The sequence below is a fragment of the Ursus americanus genome, chromosome X, assembly GCF_024610735.1.
Source record: "Ursus americanus isolate L20-20 chromosome X, mUrsAme1.1.p, whole genome shotgun sequence".
In the NCBI taxonomy this organism is placed as follows: domain Eukaryota; kingdom Metazoa; phylum Chordata; class Mammalia; order Carnivora; family Ursidae; genus Ursus; species Ursus americanus.
In genome coordinates, this window is record NC_142164.1 from 1427163 (window position 1) to 1444261 (window position 17099).

The window sequence follows — 17099 nt, forward strand, 5'->3', positions numbered from 1 at the left end:
TGGGTAAGCTTCTGGGGTGGTGCAGGGCCTGGCTGGGGTGAGGCCTACAGCTGGATGGACTGGAGACGTCTTTGGTCACAGAGTGGTTGGGGGTGGGAGAGAGGCGGGGTGGCCTTGGGCAGCTAAGTGTCCTACTCTGAACCCGTGGGCACTAGTGTGAGATTCCCACGGAGGCCGAGGGGCACTTTTGCTCTTTAGAAAGATCACTCTGGCTGCGACCAGGAGGGAACGGAGGGGACATGTGTGAAGCCGGGAGACCAGCTGGGGACCGTAGGGGAGTCAGAAGCAGACGGGACTCGGCAGTGATTGTGATTAGCTCAAGATGGGAGACACTTGGTCCTGTTGTCCCTGGGCCAGGAAAGAATTGGTAGGGCAGGGTGGGCATAGATGGGGGCAGGTGGGCCAGGGGAGGCGAGGGGAGAGAGGAAATCAAGGCCTGGGGGTGCCTGATGACCCCTCTTCTTCAGGCAGAAGTCACAGCCATGGGGCCAAGGGGAGGGCCAAGCAAGGGAGCACTGAGTAGACTCACAGGGAAAGGCAAGGGCTGGGGATTGGGCTTTTTCTAAAAAGATGTATTTCTATTTTATTTCCAAATGTGATTCTCCAGCAAGCAAATAAATACAGTGGGGCAGGTGGGGGAAGAGGTGAGGATTACTATAAATTAGAAAGCCCAGGTAGGGGAACGCAGGGCGAAGGGCAGGTGGTGGGAGAGGCGGCAGGGAGCCCCCTGGTGGCCACAACCCCCTTCCGCTCTCAGCCAGCCCCTCCTCCGTTGCTGGCTCCATCCGGGGTCCTAAGCCACTGCGGCGGGAGGTCCTGCTTGCTCCTCTCCTGGCTGGCGGGCCTTGGGCGTCTGTGGGGGCCCAAGCTCACAGGTCAGTCACCTTGTTCTCCACCAGGGCTGCTACCTGCTGCAGACGGCAGGCCAGCTGCATCTTCTGACCTACAGGGTCCTCCTCCAGGGCGCTGATGATCTGCCAGGGTAGAGGAGGGTGCCCTGCCTGAGGCCTCTGCCCTCTGCCCCTTAGCCCAGGGCCGTCCAGCCCGGGGTCCATCTCAGCGGCAGCTTGGGGACCCGGCAGGGGCCGCCCCAGGCCTCCCTGAGGCATCTGGACAGAAGCCACGCCTCTTGCCCAACCTGGGTCCTTCCTACCCACTGCCCAGATTGGCCGAGACACCTCCTTCCATCCCCAGGGAGATTCCTGGGGCCTCCCTCTGGGCCACGGGGGCGTGCCCCTCCCCCCTGGAGGACCCTGGGCCTCACCTGGTCATAATACCTGTGGATGTGCTTGTAGAGTTCTTGGAGAGCTTCCAGGCAGTGGGGAGCAGAGGTGTAGTTCTGGGGACCGCACATGGAGGGGTGAGGCTCCAGCCTGGACCTTTTAACCCTGAACCTCCCCCCTCCCCCCTGCACCCACCCAAAGGTGGAGGGGTGTGCCCCCTGGGCCATGCCTCACCCCAGAGAGCTCGGCCAGAGCCGAGTTCATCTCCTGATAGCTGGCTGGACAGCTCTGGCGGATGTCGGAGTAGTATCTGGCAGAGGAGACGTAGTGAGGGGTGGGCAGCCCCCACCCCCCAGCCCTGATGCCCCAGCACCTACCTCTCCACCATCTGCTTGTAGCGAGGGATCTCCCGGGCATAAAGCAGTTTGTTCACTGGGGAATCCTGCTCCGGGTAGGAGTGGGTCTGAGCAGGGAGGCGGGGGGAGCTCCGGCCCTGTCACCCCGAATGCACCACCAGTGCCCCCTCCCTCCAGCGTCCCGGCCCTCATTATGTGCCACCCCTCTCAGTTCCACTCGGGGCTCCGCCCTGAGCCTCTGTGGCTTCCCCCAAAAGCCCTTCCTCCTCATCCCTCTGGCTGCTGCAGATGCCAGCTCTGCCCTTACCCTGCCCACTTTATGCTCGGAGACAGTGCAGGAGTCGATGAAGGTTTGGGCGATGACGGCGAGGACGGCATCCACGTTGTCGGACACCCGCACGTCAAAGATGAGCTGTGGGTTCTTCAGGGCGTTCACCCAGAACCGCAACAGCAAGCTGGGGGCACAGGCCCGAGTCCCACAGGGAGCTTGGGTCCCTGCCCCGGGCCATGCCCCTATCCCGCTGGGACTCCGCATCTCATCTGCATGGGGTGGGGGCCAGCAGGCAAGGTACCTGTTAGTCTTCCAGATGTGCAAGGTCTCCGGGTCTTCAATGCCGTGCTTCTCTGCCAGCTCGTCCAGGAAGTCAAACAGGTACTTGATAGCAATGGGCACGGGCCTGTTCACACTGAGGATGGCCTGGAAGGTGTCATCCACAAACTTCTGCAGCGTGCCCTGGAAGGCAGGGAGGGGGGGCTGTGTGGGAGGCAGGTGTGGGCCAGGGCCATGCTCCATCAGGGGCTCTGGCAACTTCTCTACCTCTCAGGACCACCCCCTCCCCCAGCTCAGTCATGGAGCCCCCCCCCCACAGTGGGCCTTCCCAGCCAGGTGGCTCCCCTGGGGCGCAGCTCCGCAGCCACACCAACCTTCATGGAGAGCAGGCGGGTGAGGTAGATTTCCGGAATCGCCTTGGCCCGGGCCCGCTCCCGTTCCCGCTCCCTCAGGCTGCTGCGCCGTGCCTTAGCTCCTTCTGGCTCTTCGGTGGCTTTCACCAGGTGCCAGAGGTGGACCCCACCCTCCTCACCATCTTCCAACATGGGAATGTCTGAGGGCCCAGAAGTCTGGCCTCAGGCCTACACCCCTGGCCCCTATCCCACACCACTGGCTGGGGACGCCCAGCCTGCTCACCGGGCCCGGTGGGGCAGGGTGGCGGGAGCCGAGGAGAGCAGGGGAAAAGAGCTCAGCCCAACACCCCATGGTCCCAGAGCTCCCCGACCAGGACGAACTGCTGCCCTCCTCCACCCCAGGTCCTCGGCCCGGCCTAGAGGTTGGGCTTGCCCCCTGACAAGGTGTGGGGGACACCCAGGCGAGGCAGACGGCGTGACTGGGACTCCTGCCCGCCCGCTTCGAGCTCTGGGGCCACAGGACTCACTCTCCCCCAAGGGGCAGTTCTGGGCCAGGCTCTGGGAGACAGCACCTCCGTTGTGCAGCTGGGGGATGAGCCGCACAGTGGCTCCATCCGGGACCTGGTGGGAAGGTGAGCAGTGGCTGGGCCCCTTCCCTGGCTGAGCCCGCCCCCCAGCCCTGGCCCGCCCGGCACCTTGTAATGTTGTAGAGTGTTGAGTCTCTTCCAGTGCTTCTGGGTCACCGAGGTCAGGTCCTCATCTGACAGGGTTAGGTGGCCAGCAAGGCCCGAGCGCCACTCTGGGGACACCCAGGGAAGCCGGTTAGCCTGCAGCCTGTTACCCGAGTCTGCACGGCAGGGCTGAGGATCTGCCAGTGGGGACAGTCCCACACACGGACGGGCAGGGAGGTTCTCTCACCGAGATCTAGGGCGTGTACTGATGGCCTCTGGGAAAACGGGGTGCCCTTGTAGACTTGGTCCAACACCTTCTCTTTGACCTGGGTGATAGTGTCTGTGTCGAGCACTCGGGTGGGCACGTGCTGCGCAGCACTGCTCCCTGCCGCCCCAGTGGCCCTGGGGCCCACCAACACCATCAGCGTCAGGGGCCGGAACTCCACGTCCTCCCGCAGCAGGCGGCTGTCATTCAGGGTCCGCTTCGCCTTGCCAGTCACGGCGTCCACGGGGCCCTTGTCCACTTGGTACTGTATGGCCCGGAGAAGCATGTACAGGGGCTCACCAGCCACCTCCTGCAACCGTCGGGATGGGCCGGTGTCGGCGCCGCGGGTGCGACGGGGCAGGGAGGGGCAGTCAGTTGCATGGAGGGAGGACAAGGACAGCCAGCCTCCGCCTCACACCCAGCCTTCCCCTTTCCAAGCCCTCATACGCCGGGGCCTCTGGGGAAATGTGGGCCCGCCCAGGTCAGTGAGGCCACAGGCAGCACCCTTGAAACGAGGTGAAGGGAGGAGGTATCGGCCAGGGTGGCCGCTCACCCTCAGGAAGGCATAGAGACAGATGGACAGCCAGTTGGTCAGCAGCTTCTCCACCATGGTCTCTGTCCTGTGGGGAGCCAGCCCCAGGTCAGAGAGGTGGTGCTGCGGGCCGCCCCCGCCCCCGTCCCTGGGCTGAGCTGGGCAAAGGAGGGAAGGCAGAGCTTTTCGACCTGTCAGCCCTTCGTGCCCACGTCCCTGGTAAGGAGGCCCGTCTACTTCCCTCCCAGTGGCTTCTGTCCTAGCCCACCTCCTGGGCATTCCTGGCCCTGCCTACCCCGGGACTGGGCAGAGGTGGGGAGGGGTGCAGCTCAGTGTGGAGCCAGCACCCTCGCTTCTGGGCCCGTGGTCGGGCCCAGACCGACCTGCGCAGCATGAGCTTGGGGTTCTTGCACACGTAATGGGCAGCCAGGTCACTCAGCAGCGTCCTCACGATGTCCGTCAGGTACTCCAGCTTGCCGTGCAGCGCCAGGGACAGCAGAGAAGCCACGTGGCAGCGGTCCCGCTGGGAGAAGCTGGGCTGCTCCTCCAGGGTGTGGATGAGCTGGGGGGACGGGCGCCAGCACTCAGGGGAGCCCCGAGCATCGTCCCACCTCTGTGCCCACACCTGCTGCCCGGCCCTGCCTGCGCCCAGCCCCACCTCCATGCCCGTCTGGGCCCCCTGCTCGCCCCCGCGGCCCTCACTGTGAGGAGGAAGAGCTTGCTGTTCAGCAGGTTGGAGAGCTGCGTGAGGCCCTGGTGCACGGGGGCACGGTGGCCCTCTTCCCCAGGCCCCTCGAGTGACGGCTGCAGTGGGCAGCCGCCATGCCCTGGGAAGAAGACTCGCTCGGCATAGGTGTGGTAGTCCAGGAAGGGGATCCCACTGGCCTCCAGGTCGCTGCTGAGGTCGGTCATCTCGGTCATCAGGTCTGCAGGCCAGGAGACACTGACGTGTGGGCTCGGGCCCAGGTGGGCCCTCTGTCCTCCTCCCCACCGCCCTCTCCCCACCTGTGAACTCCTTGCGGCACTGGTCGCCCACACCAATCTCCAGGTTCTCCAGCTGCACCAGAACCTTCTGATAGTCCCGCAGGGCCTGCTTGCTCTTGTGCCTGCAGCCCAGGGACCAGGTGTTAGCCACAGGTCCGAGCCTGCTGGGGCCTGAGGCCGCCAAGCCAGGATGGCCAGCTGCCTGGAGGCCTGCCATGGGGCACCTTTGCAAAAGCAAAGAGGGAAGTTTGCGTAGGCGCGTGCATGCCTGGGAGGAGCCTCTCACCTGTACATGAGGGTGAGGAGGACGACAGCGGCAATCAGCACGGCAGCGCCCATGCCCAGGCCCACCTGGGCCTCCACGGGGAAGGCAGACAGAGTGGGCTCAGTCTCGTACAGGACGGGGCCCAGGGCCAGGTGCACATTGCCCATTTGAACCTGGGGGGAGGCGGGCAGGGCTCCTGAGTGCGGGCCTTCCGGGCTCTGCCTGCCCAGCCTCGTCTGCGCCCGGAGCCCCGCCTCACCACGAACTGCAGCAGGGTACTGGAGCCGTTAGCGGGCTGTGGGGCCCTGGAGGGCGGCTCACAGTACAGGTGGGTGAGCGTGAGCGTCTTCACCAGGCACTCGCCATTGCCGATACGCACGCGCACTTCCTCCTTGCTGATGCCCAGGTTGAGGCCCTGACCCTGGAAGAGAGACCAGGGGCCTGAGCTGGGACACCTGGCCTGCGTGTACGGTCCCTGCACAGAGCCAGCCGGCAGAAGCCCTCACCTCCACGTCCAGGACGTTGCCCGGCTTGAGGCGGTAGGGGCGGGTGGGCTCCTTACGGCTGAGGGGGGCCAGACGGGGGTTGGGCTGGTACACGAAGTCCTGGCCCCCATTGGCGCTGGCAAAGTCTACATGCACGTTGTCTAGAGTGAAGAAGACCCGCTGCGGGCGCGCCCCGTCTGGCACAGCAGGGCTGTGGCACAGGAGGAGGCTGGACGAGTTGACGGAACAGACGGTGGAGCACTGCGAGGCAGCAGGAGCCGGGACAAGGAGGGGTGAGCTGGGGCTTCCTCGCTCGCTCCCAGGGGACAAAGGGCCCCGCCCCCCACTGGGCACGACCGGCCCTGCCGCCTACCAGTGGGGCGCTCACCTGCAGCAAGCCCCCCTCGAGCGGGATACAAGCCCGGGGGGCTGCGGCAGGGGCCCCACAGCTCCTCCTCGGGGTTGGGTCCTGGGGCTGGGCCCCCGCCGCCCGCATGTCGGCCGCGGCCTCCAGCCACACAGACAGCAGGGGCTGCCGCACCACGTCCAGGCCCGTGCCCCTGACCCGGATCAGCCGCCCGCCCCTGCGTCGGGATAGCGGTGAGCCGCGGCGGGGGTAGCAGGCAGCCGGGCCCAGCCCCCCTCCCCAGCCGGGAGCACGGGCCGCCCGGAGCGGCCTAGGTCCTCACCCCCGGAAGCTGACACTGGGCTCCGCCTCCACCAGCTGGGGGTTGGCAGTGTACCGGAAGGGGCTGCCGAGCAGCGTGCGCTGGGCGTGGCCGAAGACCACCCGAACCACAGCTTCTCCAGGGCTGGCCTGGGACATGGTGTGGCACACAATGGCCTCAGGACACACCGGCTCCCGGCTGCGGGGTGGGGAGGGGTCTGGCATCTTGGGCTCTAGCCTGGGCCTGGCTACCACACCAGGGACCCACGCTGCCTCCCTCCACGAGGGCAAGGACCAGTAGGGGCGGGCACAGGGACCATTTCTCTCGGACTTGGATGGGGGCCTTCGGGAGCCGAGTCCACTCCCCCTGCCCCCCCCCCCGTACACGAGGGGATAACGAGGCCCACAGGGGCTACCCCCAGCTGACAGCCAGCAGCTTGGGACCGGGAGGAGAGATACTCACATAGGACAGGGCTGTCCACCCACAAAGGCACTGATGTTGCCTCCTGTCTGGAGGTGCTGCCCGTGTATAGTGAGGGGGGTACCCCCTGCCTGGGGGCCCCACCGGGGACTCAGGCTCAGCAGGATGGGGTCCTGAGGGACAGAGCAGTCTGGCACTTACTCACCTAGGTTCCGGTGCCTCCAGTGAGGCACCGGGGTTTGATCCCATGGGCCACAGAGGACCACACCTTCCTCCCGGAAGCCTCACAGCTCTCCTCTGCCCTGCGAGGGGGCTCTTCTCTCCTCACTGCCTCTCTGCCCCTCAGGACGGCCTCCTCCTCCGTCACGGCTTACACCTCCCAGGCCCCCTGAGCTCTAAACCCTGAGATCCAGTCGCCAACTTGGGGTGCTGCAGGACTTCTGATGCTACCTTGCCCCTGCCTCCCACTGCTTCCTGGCTTCGGCTAGTGCCTGGAGGCGTCCCTGCTCTCCCTCAGTCCCCACCCTTGCCAGCCTGCCGCACTGGCTGCTTCCACCGCCCTCCTCCCGCTTCCTTCCACGGTCGTTCTGCTGCCCCTAGTCCATCCTCCACTCGGCCGCCGGGATGATCACTCAGATCACATGGTTTTCCTCCTGTACCTGTGGCAGCTCTTCCTGCTACCCCTAGGCCAACTTTGAAATCCTCACCTAGGTTTCCCTCCTGCCCCTCCCTCCTACTATACCCTGCATGGGGACCACCCTGGGGTGGGCACTGACCTGGTAGGTGAAATGCTGGGTTGAGATGCCTGGTGGCCGATTCTTAATGGCTACTTGGATTGGCCCTGTGGTGCCGTTGGGGGCGGGGGATGTCACGCACACAATCCTGGGGAATGGAGGCCCAGGAGCTGCTCAGGGCTCCCGTGGACCAGGCCCGTCTTCAGTAGGAGCTATGGGCCACCTGCCAGCCACTGCCCAGAACCCCCACCCCCCACCCCTCTCGCTGCCAGCTTCATTCTCTTTCCCTCCCCTGGCTTGTCTTCCTTTGGCGCTTCTGACCCGGCCCGCATTTCTTGGCTGCAAGCCCCCCTTGTCTCTGGGTAGCCATTCTCCGAGGACTTCCCTGGGAGGGCATCCCTCAGCCCCTGGCAGCTCGGATGCCTCACCGGGCAGAGGTGCGGTAGAGAGAGGGCTCAGGGTTGCAGGGGCGGCCGGCCACCTTCACGGCATCTTGAACCTCAGCAAAGTCCCTGCCCAGGTCGGAGCCCCAGATGGTGAGGGCCAAGCCACCCTCAGGGGGCCCAGTCAGGGGCTCGATCTGCAGCAGGGAAGGATGATGATGGAGTCTCCCAAACCCACATCCACTCTGTAGTGGCGTGACCCAACCAGCCGACCAGCCTGAGATGGGACAGAACTGCTAGGGCTTGGGGGCCTGAGCAGGGCTGGTCTGACGTAGGTGAGGTTAGGACAGGGTGGGGGGGGGCAGGGCAGATGGGGAGGAAGTGGGAGGCTGGGCCATGAGGGAGGGCTGGGGGCTCACTGTGTCAATGCTGGGAGTGGGACACAGCAGCTCCACGGCCCCGGGGGGGCACAGAGGACCATAGCGACAGGTAGGCTGGCCGTGGCTGCACCACACACAGCCCAGGCTCCCATTGGCGGCCTGGCAGTGGCTGCAGTCGGGGTGGCCCATGGCGCAGTCGTACAGGGTCACTAGGGAAGGTCAGGCAGGGCGCTGAGGCACCTCCCCTCTGCCACACGCCCTGTCCTACCTGCCCTGCCGCCCCCAAGCTCACCATAGAGAGTGTGCGCATTGTCCAGCCGCTGACCCTTGCCCCGGGTGACGTAGATGGGCACTGGGATCTCCTGCTGGGCCTTGGAGGGGCGGAACTGTGGGTGGAGGGTGGGGGTCAGGCCGGGCCCAACTCAGGACAACCCTGACCCCTGTCTCCACCAGGCCACTCCTCCCAGAATGGGTACCATTGTTCAGTGCCCACGTCTCCCACCAGACTGCAAACCTAGGGCAGAGACTGGGGGTGCCATGTTCCTGCTGCATGCCCGGGGCCTGCCTGCCTTGTGAGTGATGACAGGACACTAATGGCTTAGAACAACCCGGGAGGCAAGGAGTGTGGGGGGCATCTGAAAGCTGCGGAAAGCATCTGGTGGCAGGTGAGGATGTGGGGTGGGCACATACCTGCTGGGCCTGGCAGTAGACGAGGCCCACGTCCCCGGCCATCTCTTCCAGAGAGGCCGGCAGCCTTCGAAGTTCTCCGGGCAACTCCAGCCAGCAGTAGTAGGAGGCAGGCGGGCTCTGGGAGTGGACGCCATCAGGACCCTGGACGCAGTCAGCCACACCCCCCACCATCCCCATCCCCTGCTTACTCCAAAATGCTGAAGATTCCTCACACGCAGGGCCAAACGGCTCTCCCAGCCCACGGGCACCAGGAGCGGACCTGCCAGGCCCTCCACCTGGGGACAAGCCCCTGGGCCACGCACCTGGACATCCACCTGGGGAGAGGAGACCCTTTAGCCCTTCAGAAGTTGAGGGGCCTGGGCAGGGTATAGCGTGGGGCGGGTCTGCAGCAGCGGTTGGGGGGGGGGGGGCGGGCCCACCCACCTCCTGGGTGCTGTAGACAGTCCCCTCGCCCTCTGGGCAGTGCTCCCCGTACACACAGCGGCTGCTCTGGGGACACCAGTGGCACCGCCAGAGGCTGCCCACACAAGCGCGGCACCTGGAGGGGCAGGGGCGGCTCAGGCTGGGTACCATCGGGGGTTGCCACCCCTACCCAGCAGCCAGGCCCAGCACTCACGGGGCAGCCACCGCTAAGGCCTGGACAGCACTGCAGTCGTAGAAGGAGAAGTTGGTGGCAGCCACAGCCACATCCTCAAACATAAGGGCCAGGGGCAACGTGATGTGGTCTGGGAGGAGATGGCGGTGGCAGGGCGGGTCACATGGCTCCTGCCTCTCCAGCTCCCGCTCCAGCCCCCAGCCCCCTGCCCCAGGGGCCCCTCACCTGTGCCTGGAGGGTTAAGCGGCAGCTGGTCTTGGGGAGGGGTGACACAGGATACGTGGGGCCCTTCCACGTGAGCCAAGCTGTCGTAGTCCCCAAAGGCACAATGGAAGTATTCATCCATGGCCAGGGTGGGCAGCCGGGGGACAGACAAGGTGACCTGGGACACATGCAAGGAAAACAGAGCAGGCAGGGGCTTCTTGGTAGGGGGGATGTGGTATGTCTCAGCAAAGGAGATGGAGCTTGGGCAGAGTGGGGTAGGAGCAGAGGCAGCAGGAGAGGAGGGAAAGGACAGGGAGCAGCTTATGGGCAGCCCCCATGGGCAGGCAGTGGCAGGCAGCTCACCTGGCCCTGCTCCTGGCGGGGGCGGTGGGCCGGCAGCAAGCTCTGGACATGTGGGCAGTGGCTGTCCTCATAGCTCCACAGCCACTGGTTCGCCTGGGCTGCCCGCCCACATTGGCCCTTGCGGGTACACCTGTGGGGCAGGGGCCCATTGGGTCACCATGCGGGTCTCAGGCTCCCCAGGTGATTGGTGGCAAGAGGGTTGGGAGGATGGCCCAGCTGGCGTGGGGGTGGGGATGGAGGAGGGAAAGGGACCGTGCTCGAGAGGAAGGGGCCAAGCAGATAGGGCTTAGTGGCCAAAGTGCGGGCTTTGGCCTTGACTGTAAGAGGGGGGCCACTGCTGCGGAGGGGAGGGTTGCCATAAGGGGTTCCTGGAGCTGAAGTGGGCCAGGGAACACCTGGGAGAGGCGACCGTGGCCTGACCGGGGGTGGGGCTGGGAAATGAGAAGGGAGCAGCCTGGGCCTAGTGGGGCGGGGTGGAGGGACTCCATGGCGGGCCTGCACCTCCACGTCAGGAAGCTGCCGAGCTGGCCTCCCGGCAGGCCCAGGACTGCTTTCAGGTGCGCCCTCCCTGCACACACCACCTGTTGGCCGAAGTCTGGGCACAGGTCCTGTGCTCACCTGCCCTGGAGGACGCACCAGCCACACAGTGGGTCCTGGGCCTGAAGGCAGCTGGTACAGTCAGGAAACTGGGGACAGGCTGCCACGGGTACCCGATCCACCTGGATGGGCAGTGAGGGACAGACGCAGTGGGTGCAGGGACTCGGGTCTCATGTGACCCCCACTCCCACCCCTGGGGACAAGCCTCACCTGCTGGGCAGTCAGGACATAGAGGTGGCTGCCACTGCTGTCTACTAGCAGGTCTGGGCTGATGGCTGAGCCCAGAGGCCCCACTTGCTGGGAGTGGTACACCTGGCCTTGGGAGCCATTGAGAAAGACCTGGAGGGACGACAAGGCCTGCTGTCAAGATGGCCACAGGCCGACAATTCAGGGCACGTGCCATCCTCTTGGTTGGGACTCCCAGGGAACATCCTGTCCCATAGAGCCAGCTCTCCTTCCTGCTGGACCAGGGAGGCCGTGCCATGCCATGGAGGGTGGGGCAGGCCCCTGGGCATCCTGCTTTGCTCCCCTCCCCTCCCCCATTCACCGTTACCCAGCCACTCTGGGCAGGAGGGCAGCTGCAGGGAGACAAGCAGGTCAGGAGGAGGCAAGACTTTGCCTCGGAAAGACTTCTGGGGCCAGGCTGGCTCTGGGGACCAGGCACTGCCCACCCCTACCCCGTGGCATTCCTGCCCACCTTGACCGTCAGCTTCCGCTATTGGCTGGAGAAATTGGGGCTGCCCGGGAGCCTCCTGGGAAGTCATCCTAAGTCATGCGACTAGGAGCCCCAGGAGCTGGCACCTGGCCAGCCATCCGTGTGCGACACGGCCTTTCAACCTGCCAGCGGGACACAGCCCGAGAGGTGGAAGGTACCTGGGGCTTCCCGAGCCGCAGCAAGGCAGGCCCACACCCAGTCAAGCCAGCAAGGCTGGGCCGTGCCCCGCAGCATAGACACCTAGGTGTCAGGGGTCCAGGACCAGGGCAGCCCCTTCACCTTACCTTATGCAGCTGACCCTGGGTGTCCCCCAGGAAAGCGATTGTGTGCCCATCCGCCTGGAGGCTGGCCACGGCACTGATGGGCTGTCTCAGCTGCAGCACGGGCTCGGCCACCAGGGGCTGGCGGCCCGCAATGGGGCTGGGGGTGTGCTCATCACCGCAGGGGTATGACTCCGGGGAGTCCTGGATGGGCAGGGAGGGGAGAATCAGTCCCAGCGAGAGGTGGGAGGTACTTTCCCTGGGGGCCCAGAGCGAGTCGAGGCTGGAGGGCAGGGCCAGAGAGCCCTGGGGGGCCCAGGGCAGAGTGGTCAGAGGGACGAGAGGGACGGCAGGAGCCGCCTCAGGATCGTGGCTGGCAAAGCCGAGGGGGCGAGGGGCCACTCACAGCGGGCAGGGCGACGCAGCGCGACGTGACTCCGTACTCCACGGCGGCTTCCTCCACGCCACCCGGGCCCCGGCCGCCGGCTGTGTAGCAAAGGCGCCGTGCGTGCTCCATGCTCCCGTCCAGCTCAGCCAGGGGAAAGGCGCACAGCGCCGCCCGGGCCCCGCCGGGGCCTGCGGCGAACGCCCCCAGCAACGCGCTTGGCGTGAGGAAGGCGGCCCGGATGAGGCCCTGGCCCCGGCAGGCGAGGGGCACCTCCACGTAGGAGTACAGGTTGGGGTCCCCCAGGCAGACCCGGGCCACGTAGGAGCGGTACTCGGCCTGCGCCCGGGCCCCGCGGCGGCGGAAGACGAAGTAGGCGGAGCGGGTGCTGGCGAAGGCCCCCACGTAGCTGTTGTTGTAGTCGGAGAAGTCGCCCACCACGAGGCGGCCCAGGCCCTCGCTGGAGAAGGGCTGCGGCCCGGCCAGTTGGCGCACGGTCAGGGGTGGCACCCCGCCCGACAGCTTGCCCGCCAGGCCTCTGGCCACCAGCAGGAGGTCCCGGCCCGGCGCCTGCACCACCAGGCCCACCGTGGCAACTCCCGGGGCGTTGGCGGCCACGAACTGCCCGTCCCCGGGCTCCTCGGCCTGGTACAGCACCTGCGCCACGTCCTCGAGGCACCGCTTCTCGCACACGCCCTGGCGCGCCTGCCCGCAGGCCACGAGCTCCCGGGTCTGGGGGCTCACCAGGAGCAGCTGATTGGTGTTGTCGGTGAGCCGGGCCTGCGGGCAGTCGTCCGGGTCCCGGAAGGGCACGCAGTCGGGACTGTCGAAGACAGGGCCGGTGACAGCCACTGCCTCGAGCCGGAGCTCGGGGCTGAGCTGGAAGAGACGGTTCACCGCCCCGACGAAGAGCGTGCCACGGCCCGGCTCCAGAGCCAAGTGGTTGAAGGTGGTGTTGGGTGCGGAGAAGCGATGGGCCCGAGTCAGGGGCAGCGGCAGGCACAGCAGCAGCAGCATGGGCAGGAGGCGGGGACTGAAGGGGCACCGGGGAGCCATCACGGGCACCTGGGGTGGGGGGAACAGAGCCAAGTGAGGCCCAAGAGAAGAGGGGGTGGAGAGAGAGCACCGGAGGGAGGGGAGGGAGGGAAGAATCCAGAAGAGCGACAGATAGAAAGGGAGGGAGAGGACAGAGAAAGAGACAGAGGGAGACAGAGAGAAAAGAAGCAGAGACACAGAGAGAGAGAGAGTATCCAAGGGATGGGGAGAAGGTGGGGTGGGGGGCACACATGTGTGCCCAAGGAGAGAATTGCTTTCATCTCCTACTTTTTATGTGTCTAGATTGTTGAAGGAGGAGCAGTGACAGAGACAGGAAAGGGCAGGAGAGGAGGGCCATGCAGGGGAGAAGCAGGTGGTGCTGATGGGGGGAGATGGGGGGGAGGCAGTGGGATGGGCAGCACCCAGGTGAGGGGGAAGGGGGGCAAGGACAAGGACGAAGACAAGGAGGTAGGAGAAGGGACGCTGGTGGAAGCCATGTCACGGGGATCCTGTGCCTGCCACCCAACGATGAAGAGACACAAGGCCACCGTGCAAGGCAAGGGGGGACACCCATAGCACAAGGGACATCAAGGGCAGGGGGAGAAAACTCGCCCCGGGCAGGCAGGGCCAGCTGTAAAGAGGGACCCCTGGCAGAAGGGAGAAGGAGTGCTGGGGAGGGAGAGAAAGCCAGGGAGAAACTGAGGCAGCCAGAGAACTGCAGGGCAGAAGAGTAGAGGGCAGGTCGCAGAGGGCTGGGAGGTGGTCAGAGCAGGGGCTGGGGGAGACCCGAAAGCCAGACAGAGTGGGGGTTGGGGGAGGCAGTGGGGGGGCACCAAGAGACAACACAAGGTGTGGGGGTGGGGAGGGGGAGGTCTGTTCCCTGGTCTGTGGGCCCCAGCCCCTGGGGGTGTTGAAGGGGAGGCATGAGAGAAAAGAGAGCCTGACTGAGGAGAGGGCAGTCGGGGAGGAAGCAAGGCATGGGCACCCCGACCTACCCACATGCAGCCATTCAGAGCTCAGACTACAGTTATCTGCCATGGGCCAGGTGGGGGCCCTAAGCCTCCAGAAAAGGCTCGAGTGGGGCCCCTGCTGCATGTCCCCACCCCACCTCTCAGCAACCTCGGGCCCCAGCTGGCTACCGACGTGATCAGGCGAGAGAGGCACAGAAAGAGACCCCACACCGGGCAGAGAAGGGGACAGAAGCCAGGCCCTCGGTTGAGCTAGGGTCTTACGCAGCCCGGCATGTGGGCACGTGCCAGCCAGGAGCAGGCCCACTGTCCCTCGGTGCCTGCAGCTTGGCAGCGGAGACGCCAGGCTGGGCCGTGGCGGGTGTGCCAGCTGGAGGCAGAGCCCCAAGGAAGGCCGCCAAGCCCCTTATCTCAGGGACACAGACAGGAAGGTCAGGCCTGGCTTGGGGACAGGGGCATTTCCTCTAGACCCAGGATATCAGCAGCAATGTCTGGGGGGTGTGGCTGAGGGGGTAGAGGGACAGCATCTGGGGCCCCAGGCCCAGGCTCCCCTGGACTGCTTGGCTTGCCTTGCCTTGCCCTTCCTGGGGACATCTCTGTAGATGGGGGCCCCGGGCACTTACCGCCTCGGAGGGGAGCAACAGAGGGGTCTCCTGGGCAGTGTGGCACCGAGGGAAGCACATCTCCTCTGTTCAGCTGGCCCAGGGCAGTGGCGACGGGCACAAGACGGCTATGGGGGGCATTGTCCTGAGTGGGAGGGAGACCGTTGAGCCTTGGCCCCGGGGGAGGAGGGAGGCCGGGGCGGGGGGCAAGGGCCTGGAGGCTGGGCTCTGCCACAGCTGGCAGCTTTGTCAGTAGTGGCTGGGCCAAGGCAGCCCTGCCTCCACCCCAACAATGTCCTCTCTGTCCACAGGCCCCGGCCAGGGACTCACTATCTGGTGCTCTTACCCCCACCCGGGCTGTTCTGGCCAGGGGGCTCCCTGCCACTCCCCACCCCCAGAGAGACACCCCCTAGGACCTGGGGACAAAGGACAGGGTTTCTTCTAGCCAGAAAAATGAGACCCACACAGCCAGCCCCACCCCACTCCCACCCCGTGCCAGCCAGCGGGCTCCTCTCTGTGTCCTCCCCCTCCCGGGTCCCTGTGAAGGGCACAGGGTAGGCCGCTGAGCCCCCACGGGAAGGTCAGGGTGCTGAGCCCCTGCAAAGCCAGCCTCAGCCTTAGTAGCCTTGGTGCCCGGCTGAAGTGCCAGTCCTGGCCCTCAATGCCTGCCTTTGTCCAGACTGGGGGCAGGGAGGTGCTGACAAAGACAGCCCGTCCGGGAGACCTTCTACCCCTCCACCCCCCTTGGCCTGGAATAAGACTGGCCAGAGAGCAAGCGACCTGTCTCCATCCAGCCCCACCCCAGGGGTCGTAAAGTCGTGCCAGGTACAGCCTGATGGCCATGGGAGGTGCCAGGGGAGGGTGCTGCTGAGGATGCACAGGACGGGGTGGGGCAACTGGTTGCCGGCTGTTCCCTTCCTCCTCGTCCAGGGAAACACCACCCTACGATGGGCCTGGGGCTCCCCTCCGTGCATGGGGTGCTGACGGGGGGGGGGGGGAAGGAGTGGCAACTGGCAGCTGGCTCTCCTGCCAGCCTCACAGGGCACCATCTGCATGCGAAGCTGGCAGAGCTGGGGCCCCGGCCTGTGGGGCAGGGGCAGGTGCACTCGGGTTGGGGGTTCCCGCTTTCTCCATCGTGCACCGTGGCAGCAGGCTGCAGCAGGCTCCAGCGGCAGGCTCCTGGCTCCAGGGCAAGGTGGCAGCAGTGGGGCTCACTGCCACCTGGCTGGGCCGGTTGGGTGGCTGTGGGGGTGGGGAGCCAGGCGGGCCTCTTCCCTACCCTGAGCCCTGCCCCCAGCCCCCCCAGCTTTCTTCCCATTTGGGGTTAGAAACCTGGGGTCCTCCCTCCCAGCTCCGGGGCCATGGCCTCAGGGGGTAGCACGTCCCTAAGGCATCAGGAGCTGTTGTCTCAGGGCCTGGACTGGTGCCTGAGGGCCTTTGCCCTATCGGGCTAGGTGGCTCTGCAGACCCTTGGCTTCTCCCAGGTCCCAGCACGCCCCAAGGCGGTGCCCCACGGCCCAGCGGCCCTTGCACCCCGCACCCTCACCAGCCCCAGTTCCTGCCTACCTGGGTGGGCCGCTGGCCGGGGCTGAAGAGCAGCTGGCAGTGCCAGAAGTGCGTCCCAGCAGAGCCCCGGCCTCCCTCCCCACAATGCAATCGCGCCCAACCCGACTTATCCTGGCGGGGCCGGCCGGGCTGCCCAGCCCCTCCCCGCCCGCCCATTTGCCTGATGGTGCAGGGCCGGGCGCTGCTGCCCTCTGCCGGCCATGGTGGGCACGCCGGAGGGCTGGCCGTGGGCACCTGGCTGGAGCAGGTGAGAGCGGGGCGTGCCCTCCCATTGGGTAGGTAGGGGGACATTCCGTAGCCTTCCGCTAAGTGCCTTGCGGTGGCGCCATTCAGAGACAAAGCCCACAGCCACCTGATCCAAGAGTCTCCGGGGCCTCAGGGGCGGAACTATTTGCCAACAGATGAGGCTCCACTGCCAGAAGAGCCCATCTCCAAAGGACACAGTGAGGCACCAAGGAGGGGAGCCAAGTCTCGGGGAGAGCTTCACAGAGAAAGGCATATTTAAGCTGACCTTGAACCACACAGTTCTGCCTCTACTGGTATCTTCCTGACAACCAAGGCTGGTCTAAGTGTTCTGTGCATGTTAACTTGTTCACTCCTTCGGATGACCCCGGAGAGGTTATAGTTATTTCCTGCAGTTCACAGGTGGGGAAACTGAGGCACGGGAGGTTAGGAAACCTGCACAAAATTGCATGGCCAGTTAGTGGCCAGGCTAAGAGTCAACTGCAGGGCCCCTGCACTTAACCATCAGGCCACGTGGCCCTGAACTATGAACCAAGGCAGGCACTGGGCAGGAGGGGAGATGGCCTGCAGGTGACATGCCCACAGGTGTTTTCTCCTGCCTGGAGCA

At 65.7% G+C, this 17099-nt stretch overlaps 1 protein-coding gene across 7 annotated transcripts; it reads right to left on the reverse strand.

Moving 5' to 3' along the window:
* Positions 1–551: 551 nt before the first annotated feature.
* Positions 552–16385, reverse strand: PLXNB3 (plexin B3). 7 transcript variants are annotated; one of them, XM_087860333.1, is made up of 36 exons: positions 16250–16384; positions 14705–14828; positions 12100–13143; positions 11718–11897; positions 10929–11057; positions 10740–10840; positions 10122–10251; positions 9780–9936; positions 9576–9684; positions 9383–9497; positions 9148–9273; positions 8960–9076; positions 8562–8655; positions 8309–8478; positions 7935–8086; positions 7549–7654; positions 6815–6945; positions 6374–6550; positions 6073–6268; positions 5706–5945; positions 5459–5620; positions 5221–5372; positions 4956–5056; positions 4653–4876; positions 4334–4512; positions 3972–4038; positions 3401–3683; positions 3178–3281; positions 3010–3103; positions 2504–2682; positions 2152–2312; positions 1887–2034; positions 1601–1665; positions 1458–1533; positions 1265–1339; positions 552–974 (listed from the first exon to the last, which is right to left on the reverse strand). In XM_087860333.1, the coding sequence occupies exons 2-36, from the start codon at positions 14762–14764 to the stop codon at positions 870–872; spliced, it is 5709 nt and encodes a 1902-aa protein (XP_087716459.1). In that variant the 5' UTR covers positions 14765–14828; positions 16250–16384; the 3' UTR covers positions 552–869. The 7 variants fall into 7 exon arrangements, 6 of the variants coding, with proteins under 6 accessions (XP_087716459.1, XP_045658381.2, XP_045658378.2 ...); XM_045802425.2 differs by having other exon boundaries at positions 1278–1339; positions 3401–3728; XM_045802422.2 differs by having other exon boundaries at positions 3401–3728.
* Between the last annotated feature and the right edge of the window lie 714 nt (positions 16386–17099).

What these genes read in the sequence shown, in the direction of transcription:
- PLXNB3 (XM_045802422.2), bottom strand. Translation starts at nt 14,764, where the DNA reads ATGTGCTTCCCTCGGTGCCACACTGCCCAGGAGACCCCTCTGTTGCTC. An exon ending in CCCAGTGTCAGCTTCCGGGG is followed by an intron (nt 6,269 to 6,373) that starts GTGAGGACCTAG and finishes ATCCCGACGCAG; the next exon opens with GGGCGGGCGGCTGATCCGGG. An exon ending in CCGAGCATAAAGTGGGCAGG is followed by an intron (nt 1,666 to 1,886) that starts GTAAGGGCAGAG and finishes TACCCGGAGCAG; the next exon opens with GATTCCCCAGTGAACAAACT.